The following is a 15,773-nucleotide window of genomic DNA, read 5'->3' on the forward strand; positions in this document are numbered from 1 at the left end:
GCCTGACCCCTGGGAGGACGGGGATTGTGTGGCATTTGGGTCCACAGCACCCATGTGTTACTGGTTACATAATGGGTTGATTTGGGGGAGGGGGGGAACCAGCACACGTGTATCTCAAGCATTCAAGTAGACAGGCTTCCATGAACTAGAATGTTCAAGCCTGTATATTCTCTGTATTACTAATAGCACATGAGCAAGCATTTTGCAAGAAGGTTGACTCTAGTCTAAAATAAAATCACTGAGTCACCCACTCCCATAGCTCCAGGTTGGTTCACAAGTGATCTTTTAGTGGAAATCTCCTCTTCCCCCATCAAATCACATCATCTGTTTTCCTCATAGCACTTATTCCATATGTGGTTATGATTTATTCCCTGTCTCTCCAGCTGGCTCCATGAGGGCAAGTTCTTGTCTGTCTTGATGCTCATCTGTCTTTACCTCCAAGACCAGTGTCTCTCTCACAATAGGACTTAAATTTATCTGTTGAATGAGTGAGGGAGTGAATGGATGAACAGAGCACAAATTGATGTGGTTCTGGACAACCATCTGTGCTAGAATTGACTGACCCTAAAACAATCCTCCCTCTTTCAGGGGAGTGGGTAACAGGTACACCAATATTGATACAAGTCCACAGTTTATTTAGATGTCCTTAGTTTTTACTCGATGTCCTTTTCTGTCCCTGAATCTCATCCAGGACATCACATTACATTTAGTCATGTCGCTCTGGGCTCCTCCTGTCTGTGACAGTTTCTCAGACTTTCCTTGTTTGTGATTCTCTTGATTATCTTAAGGAGTCCTGGTCAGTATTTTGTATAATGTTCCTCAGTTGGAACTTGGATGTTTTTCTCGTGATTAGACGACGGTTATGGGTTTGGGGGAGAAAGACCACAGGTAAAGGGACATTTTCATTACATCATAGCAAGGGCATGTAGTATCAAAGTGACATCACTATTGCTGTTGACCTTGATCACCTGGCTGAGGAATATTTGTCAAGTTTCTCCACTGTGAATCTACTCTATCCCTCTGTCCTCCCTGGGAAGAAGTCACTATGTGTAGCCCACATTTAAGGAGAAGGAGGGTTATGCTCCCCCTCCTTGCAGGCAGAGTAACTGTGTAAATTATTGGGAATTCGTATGCATATATTTACTTCTCCCCCATTTAATTAAACAATCATTTACTTACATCAGTATGGATTCATGGATATTTATTTTATACTTTGGGTTGTAATCCAAAATATTTTATCGCTCAAATTATTCTCATTTTGGCCACTGGAAGTGCTTCCAGTTGACTCCTGTATCCTTTTCACAGGCCTCTATTACTGTATTTTATTTTTCATGTTTGTTTGGTTTTGAGCATTTCCTTGCCTTCTGGTACTACAAGATACTCAAGGCTCATTTGGTGTATTTCCTGCTCAAGTCCCAGAATCAGCCAGTTCTCCAAGGAACCCTCATTCCTTTTATTGTAGAATGGTATTAAGAAACCAAGATCTGTGCTCGCTTCGGCAGCACATATACTAAAATTGGAACAATACAGAGAAGATTAGCATGGCCCCTGCGCAAGGATGACACGCAAATTCGTGAAGTGTTCCATATTTTTAAGTTGTTGTATAACAAAGGGAGTCCAACTCGAGGACGGAAGATGCCTTAGAGGACTGGGGCGGGGAGGGTGCGGGGGACTCGAGGTGGGGGGAGTCAAGGAAGGGAGGGAATACGGGGATATGTGTATAAAAACAGATGATTGAACCTGGTGTACCCCCAAAAAAATTAAAAAAAAAGAAACCAAGATCTGAGTGCTAGGTGACCTGGGTCTTTTAATTTTTAAAACGTGACCATTAGAAAACAAACCTACATATGTGGCTCACATACTTCTGCTGGACAGTACTGCCTCTGTCCTAAAAACGCCTTCTCTTAATCCCACCTTCTCCCAAACTCTTGACCCAGTTCTCTTTTTCCCTTTACTGTCAAACTTTTTAAATGGAGAGTCAGCAATGCTTGTCTTTGCTTTTTCATCACACACTATTATCTAACTGCCTGCAGTCTGTCTTCCACCCCACTGCATTGAGGTGGCTCCCTTCCAAACTACTAAGAATCTCCAGATATTCCTCAGGCCTTTCCTGCTGACTCGGGGGTTTCATGGCACTGTTGATCACGCCTTCTTTGTTGGAGAGCTTTGGCTTCTATGACCTCTCCTAGCTAGCATACCCTCCCATCTCTCTGCCCATTTCTAAGTTTCCTTGGCAACTCCATCTAAGCTGCTCCCCTAGGTCCTGGTGTTCCATTCTCTGACCTCCTTTCTGTTAGTCTGATATTTTCTCCCTGGGCAGACTCACCCACTCCCACACTGTCGTTATTACAGAACACAGTTAACATACACTAAAGTAGCATAGATGCCCCCCCCCTCCCCGACCAGCCCCCACCCTCATCTCCAGGCCCAGCTCCAGCTGCGGCATCCCTTTTGGACATAGATCCCTGAAGTCTCTTCTCCTCTGCCTGTCTTCCACTTGTTTCAGCTTCAATGCCAATTCCATATGAAGAAGTAACTGCTCTTCCCTTCTGCCTTCTGCATGGTTAAGATCTTTTGGTTGCAAGCACAAACACTAACACAAACACTAACTCTGGTTAGCCAAACAAAAGAGAATTTATTAAATGGGGGCAGAAGTCTGCCATCATGTCTGTCAGGGTCTGGCTGGAGGCAGAAAGGTGCACACAAGGGAGCAGTTGAGGAGGGTTTAAAGAAGGGACTATTTCTAAAAGAATGGTCAGAGTTAAGGGGGCCTACAGGAGATGGTGCAGTGCTCAGGACTGGCGACAGCACTGTTCACCGCCAGGAACAAGGGAAGAGTAGTAGAGGGAGAGGGCCGCCTGAAGCTGCCAACACATAGCCCAGGAAAATAAGTACCTCCAACTCCCTCTCCTGCCCTGGGATCTCCTGCCAGTCCCTCCCCTCAGCTGAACCCAACAGGAAGCCTGAGGGGTTTGCATCCCAGCACAGCCTGCCTCCCAGGACATAACAGGGTGGAGAAGGGTGGAGAGTGGAGGTAGAGTCATGGAATTGAAGGAAGAGCTGCAAAACAAAAAACCAAGTCTGGAAGATGCCAAGCAACCAAGGCCAAGGCCAGACAGATTCAGCTGATCAAGAGACAACAAGCAGCTTTTGACTCAGTTTATGACTTACGTAGATGGCAGGAGGAAGATTAGCCAAAGGTGGCAGCTCCACATGGACCTTGTTGCCACACCAAAAAGGATGGTGCGGAAATCAAAGCACTCATGGCTGCAACTTGAGTTGTGGGATATCCCGTTGCTGAATATCCCGTTGCTGAGAAGCCAGTTCCAGACATAGCTAAGCTGTTTTATAGGCTGCAGCGCCACTGGGAGGGAGGGAGGGCAGAAAGCTTCAGAGCTCCTCAGAGCCTGGGACATGATGTCCTGAGTACCCTGTGAGGATAAGGAGGTCAGTAAAGATGGCCTTGAGGTAGCACCTCACAATCCTCCCTCTGCTCCTGTTCCTGGAGGATCTCTCAGATAGGCTGTGGGTCGAGCCTTTGTCCGTGTGGCCGATGTTGATTCGTGCCAGGGTGACAGGGCAGGGCTCTTCCCCATGGAAGGTTCTTGGGCGGTTCCACAGACCTCAGAGCAGGAGGCTGGGGAGCTTCTCTCTAAAGCACCAGGCCTCAGATGACTCAGCCCTAACCACTCTCTCTCTTCCACTTTTCAGGTTCTTGGGAGAGAATTCAGCTATCCCAGCGTTGGTTTGGGGTGGCCACAGGGCAGGCTCACCATGTGCCTGGCAGCTTTCAGGGATGGGCCACAACCCGTCTGTCCCCTACTTGCTTCTGACCTTGAGGAGTGTCATTTCCGTCTTCTCTAACAGAGAGGGAAATCGAGAGACATCTTTGGGGACAGAGCAATGACAGAGTGGCTGCCATAACTAATCAGAGACCAATGGGCAGGGAATGGGAGCAAGATGAGGCCCCACCAGAGGCTGGAGCCGCTTTTAAAGACCTGAGCATAAAGCAGTGTACACATATAGCAATTGATAACTGCAAATCATTTGAAAAGGAAGCAATAAAAAGAAAAAAAGAAGAAAAAAGGAAGCAATAACATTAATTTTATTATCCTTAAAGTTATTTAAAGTTCACAATGATGGCAGGAAATTATGTGTGGAAGTGTTTCCACCCTCGGGGGGAAGAGTAAGCAGAGATCATGGTTAGGAGGGGCCAAGAGAAGCCCAGCTTGACCCGCAGACCCCAAGGCCTGGCTCTGCTGTTAATACGAAGGTTGATAGCCTGGAAAGAGGTTAATAAATATGCCCCCTACTGGGAATAGGACCGTGGTCCTTTTCTCCCTATAATTGTTTCTAGGGACGCCCAGGCAGGAAGACCTCCCTGAACAATGATGACATCACCTCTGCTCACCGGAGCCAGCGGGACCCCTTGAGCCCCCTGTGCTCAGAGCTGGGGAGCAGCCCTACAGCTTGGTGGGCTGTGGGGGGGTGAGGTGGCTGGGCCCGCTGGACGGGGGCAGCACCATGGGCAGGGAGTTGCTGCCCCTTTCGTGCCAGCACGTGTCCAGGATGGGGTAGAGCTTGCCCTGGAAGTCGGCCTGGAAGGTGTAGAGCGGCCGCAGGTCGTCGGGGCGGTCAGCATCAAAGAAGGTCAGCTCCCCCTGCTCATAGTGCAGGTAGACGCCGATGCGGTGGGGGTGGCCGGCCACGGGCAGGGGCACCCGCGGACAGCTGAAGGCCTCGTACACCCGGCCCTCCTTCAGGCCGATGAGCCACACGCCGTGCTCTGGGGACTTGCTCAGCTTGCCCTTGCGGCTGGCCGTACCCTTGATGACCCCCAGGCGCCAGTCGCTCTTGCTGCCCACCCCCACCTCCCAGTAGTGGCGGCCGCAGGAGAAGCCCCTGCTGGCCAGGACGCACGTGCTGTAGTCAAAGCCCTCGGGCTGGCTGGCGCGCCGCTGGGCCAGGAGCCCACACTGCACCACCGTGTTGCCCTTGGAGAGCTCCAGGAGCGGGTGGGCCGTGGCAGGATCCAGCTTGAGGGACTCCGGGGCTGGGAGAGATCAGAGGAGATGCTGTGTTCAAGCCACGCAGAAGGCGGCTGGCTCTGCCCCGAGGGAGGCCAATGGGAGGCCCTGAGCTCCTCAGGAGAAGAACCGAGTCGGCCTCACCCCTGTAATCTGCGGGGCCTAGGAGGGGCTGGGGGCCTGGAGCAGGCAACCCTGCAGACGTTTGCTGAATGAGTGAACGATGCCTGAAGGGTGGAGGACGGGCGGCTGTGAGCCGAGGCATTCTGGCAAGGGAAACGGTGCGGGCCTGCGGGCCTGCCGGAGGCGGAGGTGCCGATGGAAGGACCTGGGAGATGGCCTGTCATGTGGGCGCCTCAGCTTCGCTCCCCAGGTTTTCTGGACACACTAACACTGCAGTGGTTTTCTTAGATACCCTAGCAGCCCGGTCAAGGACAAACTATCCCGACTGACCTCTTTGCTCACTGCCAGCTAATCAGTTTACACCCAAAACATGCAAACGACGTTCATGGTTCAGAGATTATCTGTAGTTTTTTTTTTCTCCCCTTTCCCCCTTTTTCTCTTATATCAACCTTGCTTTTGCCTTTGTTAGATGAAATCAGTCTATTGATCCATCTCCCTATGTGCTAGTAATTAAGGAGTTAATTAAACGTCCGAGTTATTTTTTAGCAGAGCAGCAGCTGCCATTCATTAAGCACTAACACGCACGCACGCACGCACGCACGCACGCCTACTGAGAAACTATGCAGCCCAGCAAGTGGGCTCTTTACAGATCAGGAAACTGAGGCTCAGAATTACACCACTCTCCCAGTCACCAGTTAGTAAGAGCTACAGCTGAGCTTGAGCCCCCTCTGCTGGTGGAAGCTCAGCCCTGCACCCTTCTAGTTCATACCTCATACACTAGAAGGATGGGGGGTGGGGTGGGGGGGGTGGTCTCACCTGGCAGAACCTTTCGGAAAAGCCTTTTCCACACAGTCAGCTTGATGTCGGCCTGGTGCAGGCCTGGCTTGAAGGAGATGGGACTGAACGTGCCTTCCAAGGGCCGGGCCTGCTGGAGCTCTGAGCTGGGGGCAAAGGTCCACAGTGACAGTGGAGCTGCCTACTGTGCACCTCAGCCCTTCACCTGTACGCAGATCCAACCAGCCAAGCCACAGCTCAGAAGACCGTGCACCCCACCCCCACTCTAATGACCTGCCTCCTTCCTGGAAGGGGAAACACTAATCAGTAGCTCTCGAAATGCAGGTCTGGGCCCAGCAGCAGCACCTGGGGGCTTGTTAGAAATGCAAATTTTCTTGGGCCCCACCCAGGCCTGCTGAATCAGAATTCATTCCTGGGGCCCAGTGAGCTGTGGTTGAATGAGCCCTCCAGGTGGTTCTGATGTGCTGTTTGAGGACCACTTCTCTGTATCGGGTGACCCTGGCCCCCAGCTCCAGCTGGAGTGGAAACCAAACTCAGCCAATCATGTCCTCTGTCCATTCATTTCAGCCAGTGCTCCTAACCAAATTGTCCTTAAGACTAAGGCAAACTGGAGAAAACAAGGAGGCTCTCATAAATGTGGCTGAGGCACGCTCAGGAACTGCATGAGTGATTCGTTTGTGGGTTTGGAACATGCATCCAACCCCTTCCTACAAGCCATGGTGCATGTTTCATTACCCACCATCACCCACCTCACCTCCCGTTCTGCCCTGCCTCATACTTTCATCCATGACATTGAACTTCTCATAATATTCCAAGCCTACACACACTTCACCCTTTCACGTAACTCAGTGTGCCTGGCAAAGGCCTGTCCTCTACCCTTCTCAGCCATCCCACTTCCCCTCAGTCACCTCCTCCTCTGTGCTAATTCTTTAGTTTGTATGAACTCCTACTGTTCTAGGTGCCCAAAGTGATGTAACCATAGTTCACCCAAGACAGGGATGTCACTTTCCCTGGGCTTAGTACAGAGCCAGATGTGAGCAGCTGCTCCCAGCACCAATAAAACTGAAGGGAGGATCTAGTGGAGATGGGACGCCCATGCCTGCAGCCAAGAGACCCTCGCGGAGAGCGCCCTCCAAGATTATTACCTGGAGGCCATAGTGTGGTACTTCTGGAAGACAAGAGGGAGGAGTGTTAGGGCATGGAGGAGGCTATTCGGAAGCCAATAGGAAGGGGGAGGCTCTTGGGGCCCCAGCGGCCTTGGCATGGGGGACACTCCCTTGTCCACTCACCCGGATGAACTCGTGGTGACTCTCGTTGCCAAACTGCTCCAGCACACCCGTGGCCTGGACCAGCCGCTCCCGAGCACCCCGGGCCTGCTCCAGCTGCATGTCCAGGGAGGCCACGAGGCCGCGGGTATGACCCTCCACCCCCTCCAGGCAGCGGGCCTTCTCCTCGTCTACCAGGTGGTGCAGCTCCTGGAACTCACGGCGGATCACCCAGCTGAAGACATCGGACTCATTCTGGGACAGGGAGGGGCCGGTCAAGACGGGAGCCATGGCTGACCTCGCGTCTCCAGAGCCGGGCAGCTCAGGCCTTTCTGGGCCTTCCGACCGGGCTAGTCCTGGTATCCGAGTCCCAGGGCTGACTCCTGACAGGGTGTTCACACTCTTCCCCGGGGATCCTGGATGTGGCCCCAGAGGGGAGGGTGACAGTGGCAGGGGAGAGGCTGGGCGACAGTGGCAGGGGAGAGGCTGGGCCCCCAGCTCCCAGCTCAAATGCAGTGGCTCTGCTTTTGCCCATCTTTACTATCAAGTGTGAACATAAGATTTTGCTTTATCACGGGGGTCCACAACTGAAAAAGAGAAGTCTGAAGGCCCTGGAGAGCAGGCTTTGGAGATAACGAGGATTCTGTGTGACCCTGAGTTCTGCCTCCATGAGACGGGGTAAAGCTGGCTCCTCTCCAGGGTGAGGAAGATGAACTGAGCTGACTTTCAGCAGGTGCTGATCTCCTGCTCTTGTTTCATGACTACCTATAGGGCCCGGGCTCCACACCATCCCAGCCTAAGTGTCCCTCATTTAGGAAAAGCAGACAGCCACCGAGGGCTTCAGGCCTGTCCGTGCCTGTGCTCTGACGTACGAGGAGGGCATCGCACAGGCTGTCAAGGTCAAGCAGACCCAGGTGGCAGGGGGCGGGCAGTCATGCCCACACGTTAAGCTGTTTACCTCTGGGCCTTGGGTTCTGGGTTATCTCAGTCCCAAGGACATGGAGGACACAAGCCAACTTGGAGGCAGTCCTGACAACTGTGCCGAATTCCTCTAAGAGGCTTTGTGCTTCCCCCACCCTGCCCTGGAATGCTCTGAATTCTGGCTTTATATGGAAGGCGTGGATTCCTGTAAAGCACAATTAGAACTGGGCTCTGCAGGAAAGAGAAGGTGGGAGGCTGGTCCCAGGGGAGGGCACAGAGGGGCGGGGCACTCACGACAATCCGGGTCCTGTTGTTCACCAGTTTGGCAATTTGTTCCTCCACCTTCTTCTGCTCCTGCTTCAGGTCGGAGATGAGGGCCGCGAGCTCCTCCTGGAGGCAACGGGCCATGGCCCCATGAGACGCCAACCCCTTCACCCTCCCAGCTCCTGAGGGCGGCCTGATGGCCACGAGCACTCCCAGTGGAACCAGGGAGCTACCCGGGTACTCTTGGCCCCAAAATAGGTAAGACTATTCAAGAATATTCCACACTGATGCAGGAACTGCCCAGACAGAAGAGAATCTCCACGTCATCCCTATGACATGGACAGAGATGCTACACGTTACAGCCACCAGAAGTCACCACACAACATCCAATCAGGGCGATTGCCAATCTGAAGTCAACACTCCCTGCGTGGAATGCTGCCCGTAGGGTACCCACCTGGTAGACCTGCTGGTCACCAGCAGGTCCAGAATTAGTGGGCATCTGATCAAGAGTCATCACAAAAAGCCTGGCCCCAAGTGAGGCCAGTGGTGCATGCAGTGGCCCGGGTTACACCTGTGACCCCCCACTCCCTATAAAGACCTGAAAATCCATCCCCAGCAGGCTTGGGCCCCGCCTGAATTTAGGACCTCCCAAGCTGAAGTAAACTCACTTCTCCTAGGCTGCCCTGGCCCCATATCTAACCTTAGGGGTCCAACCAGAACCACCTAGAGCACCATCTGGCTGCATGACTTGATGGGAGCCTTGCTGGTTTGTACCCATGGAGTGTGCAGAATCTTTAGCTTGGATGGTGCCCAAGCAGAAGTCAGCTGCAAGAGCCTTTCTGGAAGGTAGCTGAGAAAAAAAAGCCAGCATGGAGATAAAGAAGCACAGAGTCCTTGCTCTCCATAACAAGGCATCCAATCTCATAGGAGCCTGAGAAGGGCATCTCAATGGTCACCCTCCCAAGGCAAAGAGAGACAGGACTAGTTCTTTCTCATTAACTGGGCCACAGTGAGTGGAAACAGAATTATGCAAATAAATAATCTTAAGACTTCAATCAATAGAAGACAGGAATGCATGAAAGAGATCTGATAAAGGAACTTAATTTAGTTGCATTGCAGAGAGGAGTCTTGAGATCACAAAAACCCACATCCAAAACCAGGACCCAAGCCCTCCCAACCCCTAGCCAGAAGTGATGAGCTCCTGAGAGTCTCCTTTGCTTCCAGACAGCCCTTTGCTGATAAAACTCAACTCAATTTCACTGCACTGCAATCTGGCTTCCTCCTCTCACACTCCCCTAAAACTACTCTTGCCAAGACAACAGATTCTTACCGCTAAACTTGACAGGCTCTTTTCAATCCTCAGCAGACATTTCACACAAGTGATTTCCTTCTTGTTGAAATGCTCTGCTCCTGTGATTTCCAGGAGGCCACATTCAGCCAATGTTCCTGCTCCCTCTGTGAATCCTTTCTGTCCCCTTTTCAGAGTTCTCTCTCTACCCAAATCTTAAGCCCCGATGCTCCTGGGGGCATCAGCAGGGTGTTCCCCATCACTCTGCAGACTCTCCCAGTCAGTCTTCTCCACACCTGTGGCTTCAAAGACCACCTGTATGTAGATTACTCCCAATCTCTTATTCCCAGCCTCACTCTCCAAGCAGAGAGATGGAGCCACATCGTGACTCTGCTTAAAACCTTCCAACCCTGGTTCTCTGAATAAACCCCAAATCCCTTCTCATGTCACACAGGACGTTTCATGACCTGCTTACCTCACCGTTCTCCCACCTCACTCTCCCTCGAGCTTATTGGAACCATGTATAATGCCTCAAATGTGCCATGCTGGTCTTTTGCATGTGCTCTTTGTATACTTAGAATGCTTTTCCTCCCCTTCTTTTCCTTTCAAGTCCTCCTTATGATTCAGGTCTCAACTTAGCAGTCCATTTCCTCCAGGAAGCCTTCCCTGACTACCTGAGACCATGCAGGAGCAATGTTCCAGATGGTTTCACCATTGCCCGTACTTAACCTTGACAACAGCACCTGACAACGGGACTCTGTCAGCCCCCTGGACTGTGAGCTCTGGTGCAGGGTGAACTTCTTGCCCACTATTGTACCGTGGGCACCAGCATAGCACCTAGCACGTACCAGATGCCCAGGAAATGTCTGTGGGCAGGGAAGCTGGTGGACAACCTGACTGGCCGTGTGCACCTTTCCTACTTGTCTCCCAGGGTTGAAAGAGCAAAGAAATGCTGCCCAGAGCACTCAGCCAGGAAATCCCTGGAAAAGCTTCCAGGGGGCCCCTCTGGTACAGATCTTGATGCCTTTCCCTCTTCCTGCCCCCCTCCCATGAATTTTGTCATTCCTTATCCCTACCGCCCCCACCCCACTCCCCACCAAACACCAGGCCAGGTACCCTATAACAATTTACCTCCAAGAGCCCTTCCTGTCCTTACTCGATCTGTTGACAGGGGAATGAAAACTGGCCTTGGTTTGAGTCCTAGCTCTGCCACCAAACGGTATGACCTTGACTAAGACGCCTACCTCCTCTGAGCCTGTTTCCTCATTTGTAAATATAACAATAACCCCACTCTTCATAAACCTTAGGTCAACAGACTAACCTAAGATGGTATCATTATTGTTATTACTTATCTTAAATGATGATCTGCTAGTTCTGAGGCAACAGTCCATGAAGGCAGGAATCCACTGATTCCACGAATACATTTTGGGCATTTACTACCTGCTTGGCACGGTTCTAGGCACAGAAATATCCCTGGGAATGAAACAAAGTTCCTGCCTTCACTTGCCTGAGAGTGCAGCCCCCTGGGTGCTCAAGAATCTAATGAGGGATACACAGAAAAATAGAGCAGGGAGGGGGCTAGCACATTTCGCACTCTCCATCCTTTGGATTGCCTAATCCTCACCACTTGGAGACTGGAGCCACTGCTCAGAAGGTGATTAGTGGATTGGTGGATAAGTGAACGCTCCACGAGCTCTGCTCCAGCACAAGGCTGGCCCTGGACCCCTCTGTGCCAGGCAATGGCCCCGAGGGCACAGGACCCAGCTCTGTGTGCCCCAGAGCGGTCCGGCTCCCTGCACCCCCAGCAGTCTCGCTCCCCACCTTCATGCGGCTGTAGACGGTAGAGACAGGCGTGACCCGGTGGTGCTGGTGGGAGCCCAGCAGGCCGCAGAGGCCGCAGATGAGCTCCTGGTCCTTCTCGCAGAAGAGGCTGAGAGGGTTCCGGTGGTGTGCACAGACCTGGGGCTCAGGATCCCCAGGGAGCTGCAGGGCTTCGATCACCCTCGCCAGGGAGACGTTGGGTGGGGAGCTGCTGCAGTCCACCTCCTGCCGGCACACGGGGCAGCGCAGCTCTGAGTCTGGGTGGCGGGACAGGGACAGCAGGCAGCCCTTGCAGTAGGAGTGGCCGCACTGCAGCATCAGGGGCTCCTTGAAGACCTCCAGGCAGATGGGGCACTGCAGGCGGTCCTCCAGCTCGGGCACGCTCACCTGCCACGCCATCCACGGTGCCTGCTGGAGCCCAGGGCGGCCTCCCTGGTGCCTGCTCCCTCTACTCCTTTGGCCCCCAGCCCCCAAGGGCCCTGAAAGGAGAGGCTCTTAAGGACGCCAGTCTTCAGTTCCAGTCCTGACCCACTATGACCTTGGGTCTGTTTTCCCATCTTTAAAACAAAGGGCTTAAATGAAAAAAGTGGTCACTTGGAGGTCCAGGATTCTACATTCCTAACTCAGATTTGGAGGTAAACATGAAAGGGGCCATCTGCAGGGTCACTTGGAGTGACTAATAATGTAAGCTCCAGCCCAGCAGGCGTCCTGACCTAGAGCCAGACAGCAAAACAAGCCAAGGTCTTTCCCACCTTCTAGATCAGTTCTCAAACTGGCGAGCCTCTGTTGGAAGCAGAGTTACAGTAGAATTCCTGAGCCACCCCTTCTCACATCTCCAGTGAGCCCCAGAAATCTGCACTTACCATTGACACCCCCAGGCCATTCTAAAGCAGAGTTCTGTCTTAGAACAACACTGTTCCAGAGAGTCTGGGACCTTGGAGGGCTGTCTCCTGAGCTTCCACCCCACTCCCCTGTAAAAACTGATTGGCACCGACAGAGGAGAAGCATCTCACCAGAAGTCGGCAGTGGGCCCAGGGGAACCCCAACAGTGGACTACCTGGCTTCTCAGCACTCACCGAGCTCCCCCAACCGGGGCCTCACACCAGCATCACTGACTTGGATCTGCTCCACCTTCTGTTCTCCCCAGGATGGGACAGCAGGTGCAGAGACCCAGGGATTGTAGCTGGACACCTGCTCTACCTAGTCTCTGCCCCTTTCCTCCTCCCCTTTCCCAGAAACACCTGGGTGTCCTCAAGGTCACTCAGAATCAGGTGGAAACTGGGCCACACCACGGGACTGGGGAGGCAGCCTCTACTTGGCCAGCTCTGATAACAGCAATACTCAGGTGCTTGCCTTGGCGAGGCGTCGGGGACGGGCAGAAACAGAGGCACTGGGCACCTATTCATACCTCACATACCCCAAACAGCAGTGGCCTCGTGCTTTGACACAATTCTTTCTGAATCTCAAACTCTCCCTCTCTCTCTAGAATTTTGAAGGTATTTTTACTTACCTAGATTTTTAAATTGATGTATAACTTCCTTAAAGTACACAAATCTTAACTATACAGTTGCAGTACAACTTAGTATGTGTATACTCACTCTCAAAATCAAGATACAAAGGAGCTTCTGGGTTGGTTAATGCATCCATGTTCTGAGGGGGTGGGGGGGTGCATCCCAGTTCTATGGGGACAGAAGTTCCTGCACTCTGGACCCTTCCAGACGTCATGCTATATATCTTTTCATATGGTGTTCATCTGTATCCTTTATTACAAGGATAATACATTAAAACAGTAAACATTTTTAAAAAATCAAGATACAGAACATTTCCAGCACCCAGAGGCTTCTTCATGCATCAGCCAGTCAGAACCTCTAGCACTATCCTGACTTACATAATTGCAGATTAATGTGGCCTATTTTGAATTTCAAATAAACAGAATTGCATAGTAAGTATTCTTTTGTGTCCAACTTCTCTTACTCAATATTATTGAATTACAAACATTTTTATTAAAAGTATTTCAATGGTTTAGAAGTTCAATGACATTTTGTCATATAGTTAATAAATATTATGGTTATACTCTACTATATGTGTCATGTGCTGCGTGGTTGGAAATCACTGAATGGAAACAACAAGGGTGGGTGAGGATCTCTATAATTGTTAAGAAACAAGGAGCTTTGGACCAGCAGGCCGCGACCCCTGCAGGCCTAAGCACCCATGTCTGTCAGTGCAGTGAGGTCTTTACCCCAGTGACAAGCTAGACCCAGGTCTGGTATAGGCAGGTAGAAAGCCAATTTTACTGAATTTGACATTTATTGAGAACCTACTATGTGCCAAGCACTATGCTGGGTATTAAAGATACATTAGAGAACAAGACAGACACGACTTCTGTCCTTTTGGATTTTATAATATATGGGGGTAGATGTAGGGTGAGGCCAGCATTAAATACTATGCAGGAAATAAAGCAGGGAGATGAGCTGGCAGGATTGTGGGGTGCATTCTAGAAGGGGGCGGGACAATCTTTCAGGAGGGATGGTTGAGCTGAGAACTGAAGGATACCAAGAGGCCAGCCACCTGAAAGGAACGCAGTCCAGGCAATGGGTGAGCAAGTGCAAAGGCCCTGAGGCTGGAAAGAGCTCAGTACAACTGACCCTTGAGCAGTGTGGGTATTCATCCTCATATACCTTAAGGTCAGCCCTTTTCATCCATGGATTCAACCAACAATGGATGGTGCAGTACTGTAGTATTTACTATTGAAAAATACCTGCGTATAACTGAACCCTTGCAATTCAAACCCCTGTTGTTCAAGGGTCAACCGTACTTGTGAGATCCACCAGAGAGGAGACCTGGGTGGCTAGATCACAGTAAGCCAGAAGGAACTTCAGAAGATGAGGTCAGAGGGGTTGGCAGGGAAGACCCTGCAGACTAGAGCAAATGTTTGGATTTAATTTCAAGGGCAGTGGGAGCTATTGGCGGGTTTTAAAGCAAGGGAATATGATTTACATTTTTAAAAGCTCACTCTAGCCACTGTGTAGATAATGGATCATAGTGGCTAGATCACCTGGGTGGATGGAGAGTGATGCCAAGATCAGGATGAAAAAGGTAAATGGGGGAATCCAAAGTCAGACGCCTGACTGAGGACAACCAGGTGCAGCAACTGAGTAGCCCAGTGGTCTGCAGACTTGAGCAAACACAAGAATCACCTGGGGGCTTGTTAAAGCAGAAACCTCTGGGCCCAGGCCCCAGAGTTTCTGATTCAGGAGTACAGGGATGGGTCCAAAAATTGTGTCCCAGTTTTTAAAAGTTCCTGGGCAATACTGATGCTGCTACTCTGGGGACTACACTTTGAGAACCACTGAAAAAGTCAGTTGGACACAGGCTCCTGGAGCTCTGGTGCCCAGGGTAGGCTCTAGGCTGGCCTGGTATATCACATACATAAAACTGTGGGAATGGTTGGGCTCTCTCAGGAGCTTGGAATAGAGAAGGGCGGGGGTCCACAGACAGGGCCGTGAGGTTGCTAATGTTTAGAGGTCAGGAAGAGGAGGATGACTGAGAAGGGACAGCCAGGCAGGTAGGAGGACAATCAGGAGAGTGTGGTGACCAGGAAGGTGTGGCAGGCAGAATGGCTCCCCAAAGATATCCAGCCCCTAATTTCTGGAATCTGTGAATACGCTACCTTACACGGCAAAAGGGACTTTGAAGATGTAATTACAGTCATGGAGCTGAATTATACGGGTGGATCTAATCGAATCACATGCCTTTTAACAGTAGAGAAATTTCTTCTGGCTGGAGTCAGAGATGTAGCAGAAGAGGAGGCAAGCCTATAAAAATATCAATCAGATGATATCCCCTCCAAGCCTGAGAAGGAACTGGCACACTGTTGCTGACTCTGAGATGGAAGGGGCCACGTGCAAGGACCACAGAGCCCCCTCTAAGAGCTAAGGATCACTCTTGGCTGACAGCAAGGACACGGGGACCTGGGGGCGAGAACTTCAGGGATCTGGATTTGCCAATAAACAATGGGCTTTGAAGCGGATTCTTCCCCAGAGCCTCCAGTGAGGTTGATGCCTTGATCTTAGCCCAGTTAGACTGGTGTCAGACTTCTAACACACAGAACCATGAGATAATAAACAGGTGTTGCTTTAAACAGCTAGTTTTTGTGGTCCTCTATTACAAGAGGGAAAGAAAAATACAGAAGCCAAGAGAAAAAAAAGCACTTAAAGGTCAATCAGGTCAGCTTCATCAAATGCTGACCAGAGTCCAATAACCTGAGGG

The 15,773-nt window shown here is 51.2% G+C and overlaps 1 protein-coding gene and 1 non-coding gene across 3 annotated transcripts; one reads left to right on the top strand and one right to left on the bottom strand.

Moving 5' to 3' along the window:
• The first annotated feature begins 1,486 nt into the window (after positions 1-1,486).
• On the top strand, positions 1,487-1,593 carry LOC130829608 (U6 spliceosomal RNA). Its single transcript, XR_009047621.1, has one exon. It is a non-coding gene; the product is annotated as a U6 spliceosomal RNA (small nuclear RNA).
• Positions 1,594-4,092: 2,499 nt separating this feature from the next.
• Positions 4,093-11,903, bottom strand: TRIM50 (tripartite motif containing 50). 2 transcript variants are annotated; one of them, XM_057748096.1, is made up of 6 exons: positions 11,505-11,903; positions 8,426-8,521; positions 7,235-7,465; positions 7,091-7,110; positions 5,967-6,091; positions 4,093-5,053 (listed from the first exon to the last, which is right to left on the bottom strand). In XM_057748096.1, exons 1-6 carry the CDS (start codon positions 11,901-11,903, stop codon positions 4,464-4,466), a joined length of 1,461 nt encoding a protein of 486 aa, XP_057604079.1. In that variant the 3' UTR covers positions 4,093-4,463. The 2 variants fall into 2 exon arrangements, with proteins under 2 accessions (XP_057604079.1, XP_057604078.1); XM_057748095.1 differs by having other exon boundaries at positions 7,091-7,113.
• Positions 11,904-15,773: the final 3,870 nt, after the last annotated feature.

The sequence above is a fragment of the Hippopotamus amphibius genome, chromosome 9, assembly GCF_030028045.1.
Source record: "Hippopotamus amphibius kiboko isolate mHipAmp2 chromosome 9, mHipAmp2.hap2, whole genome shotgun sequence".
NCBI lineage: Eukaryota > Metazoa > Chordata > Mammalia > Artiodactyla > Hippopotamidae > Hippopotamus > Hippopotamus amphibius.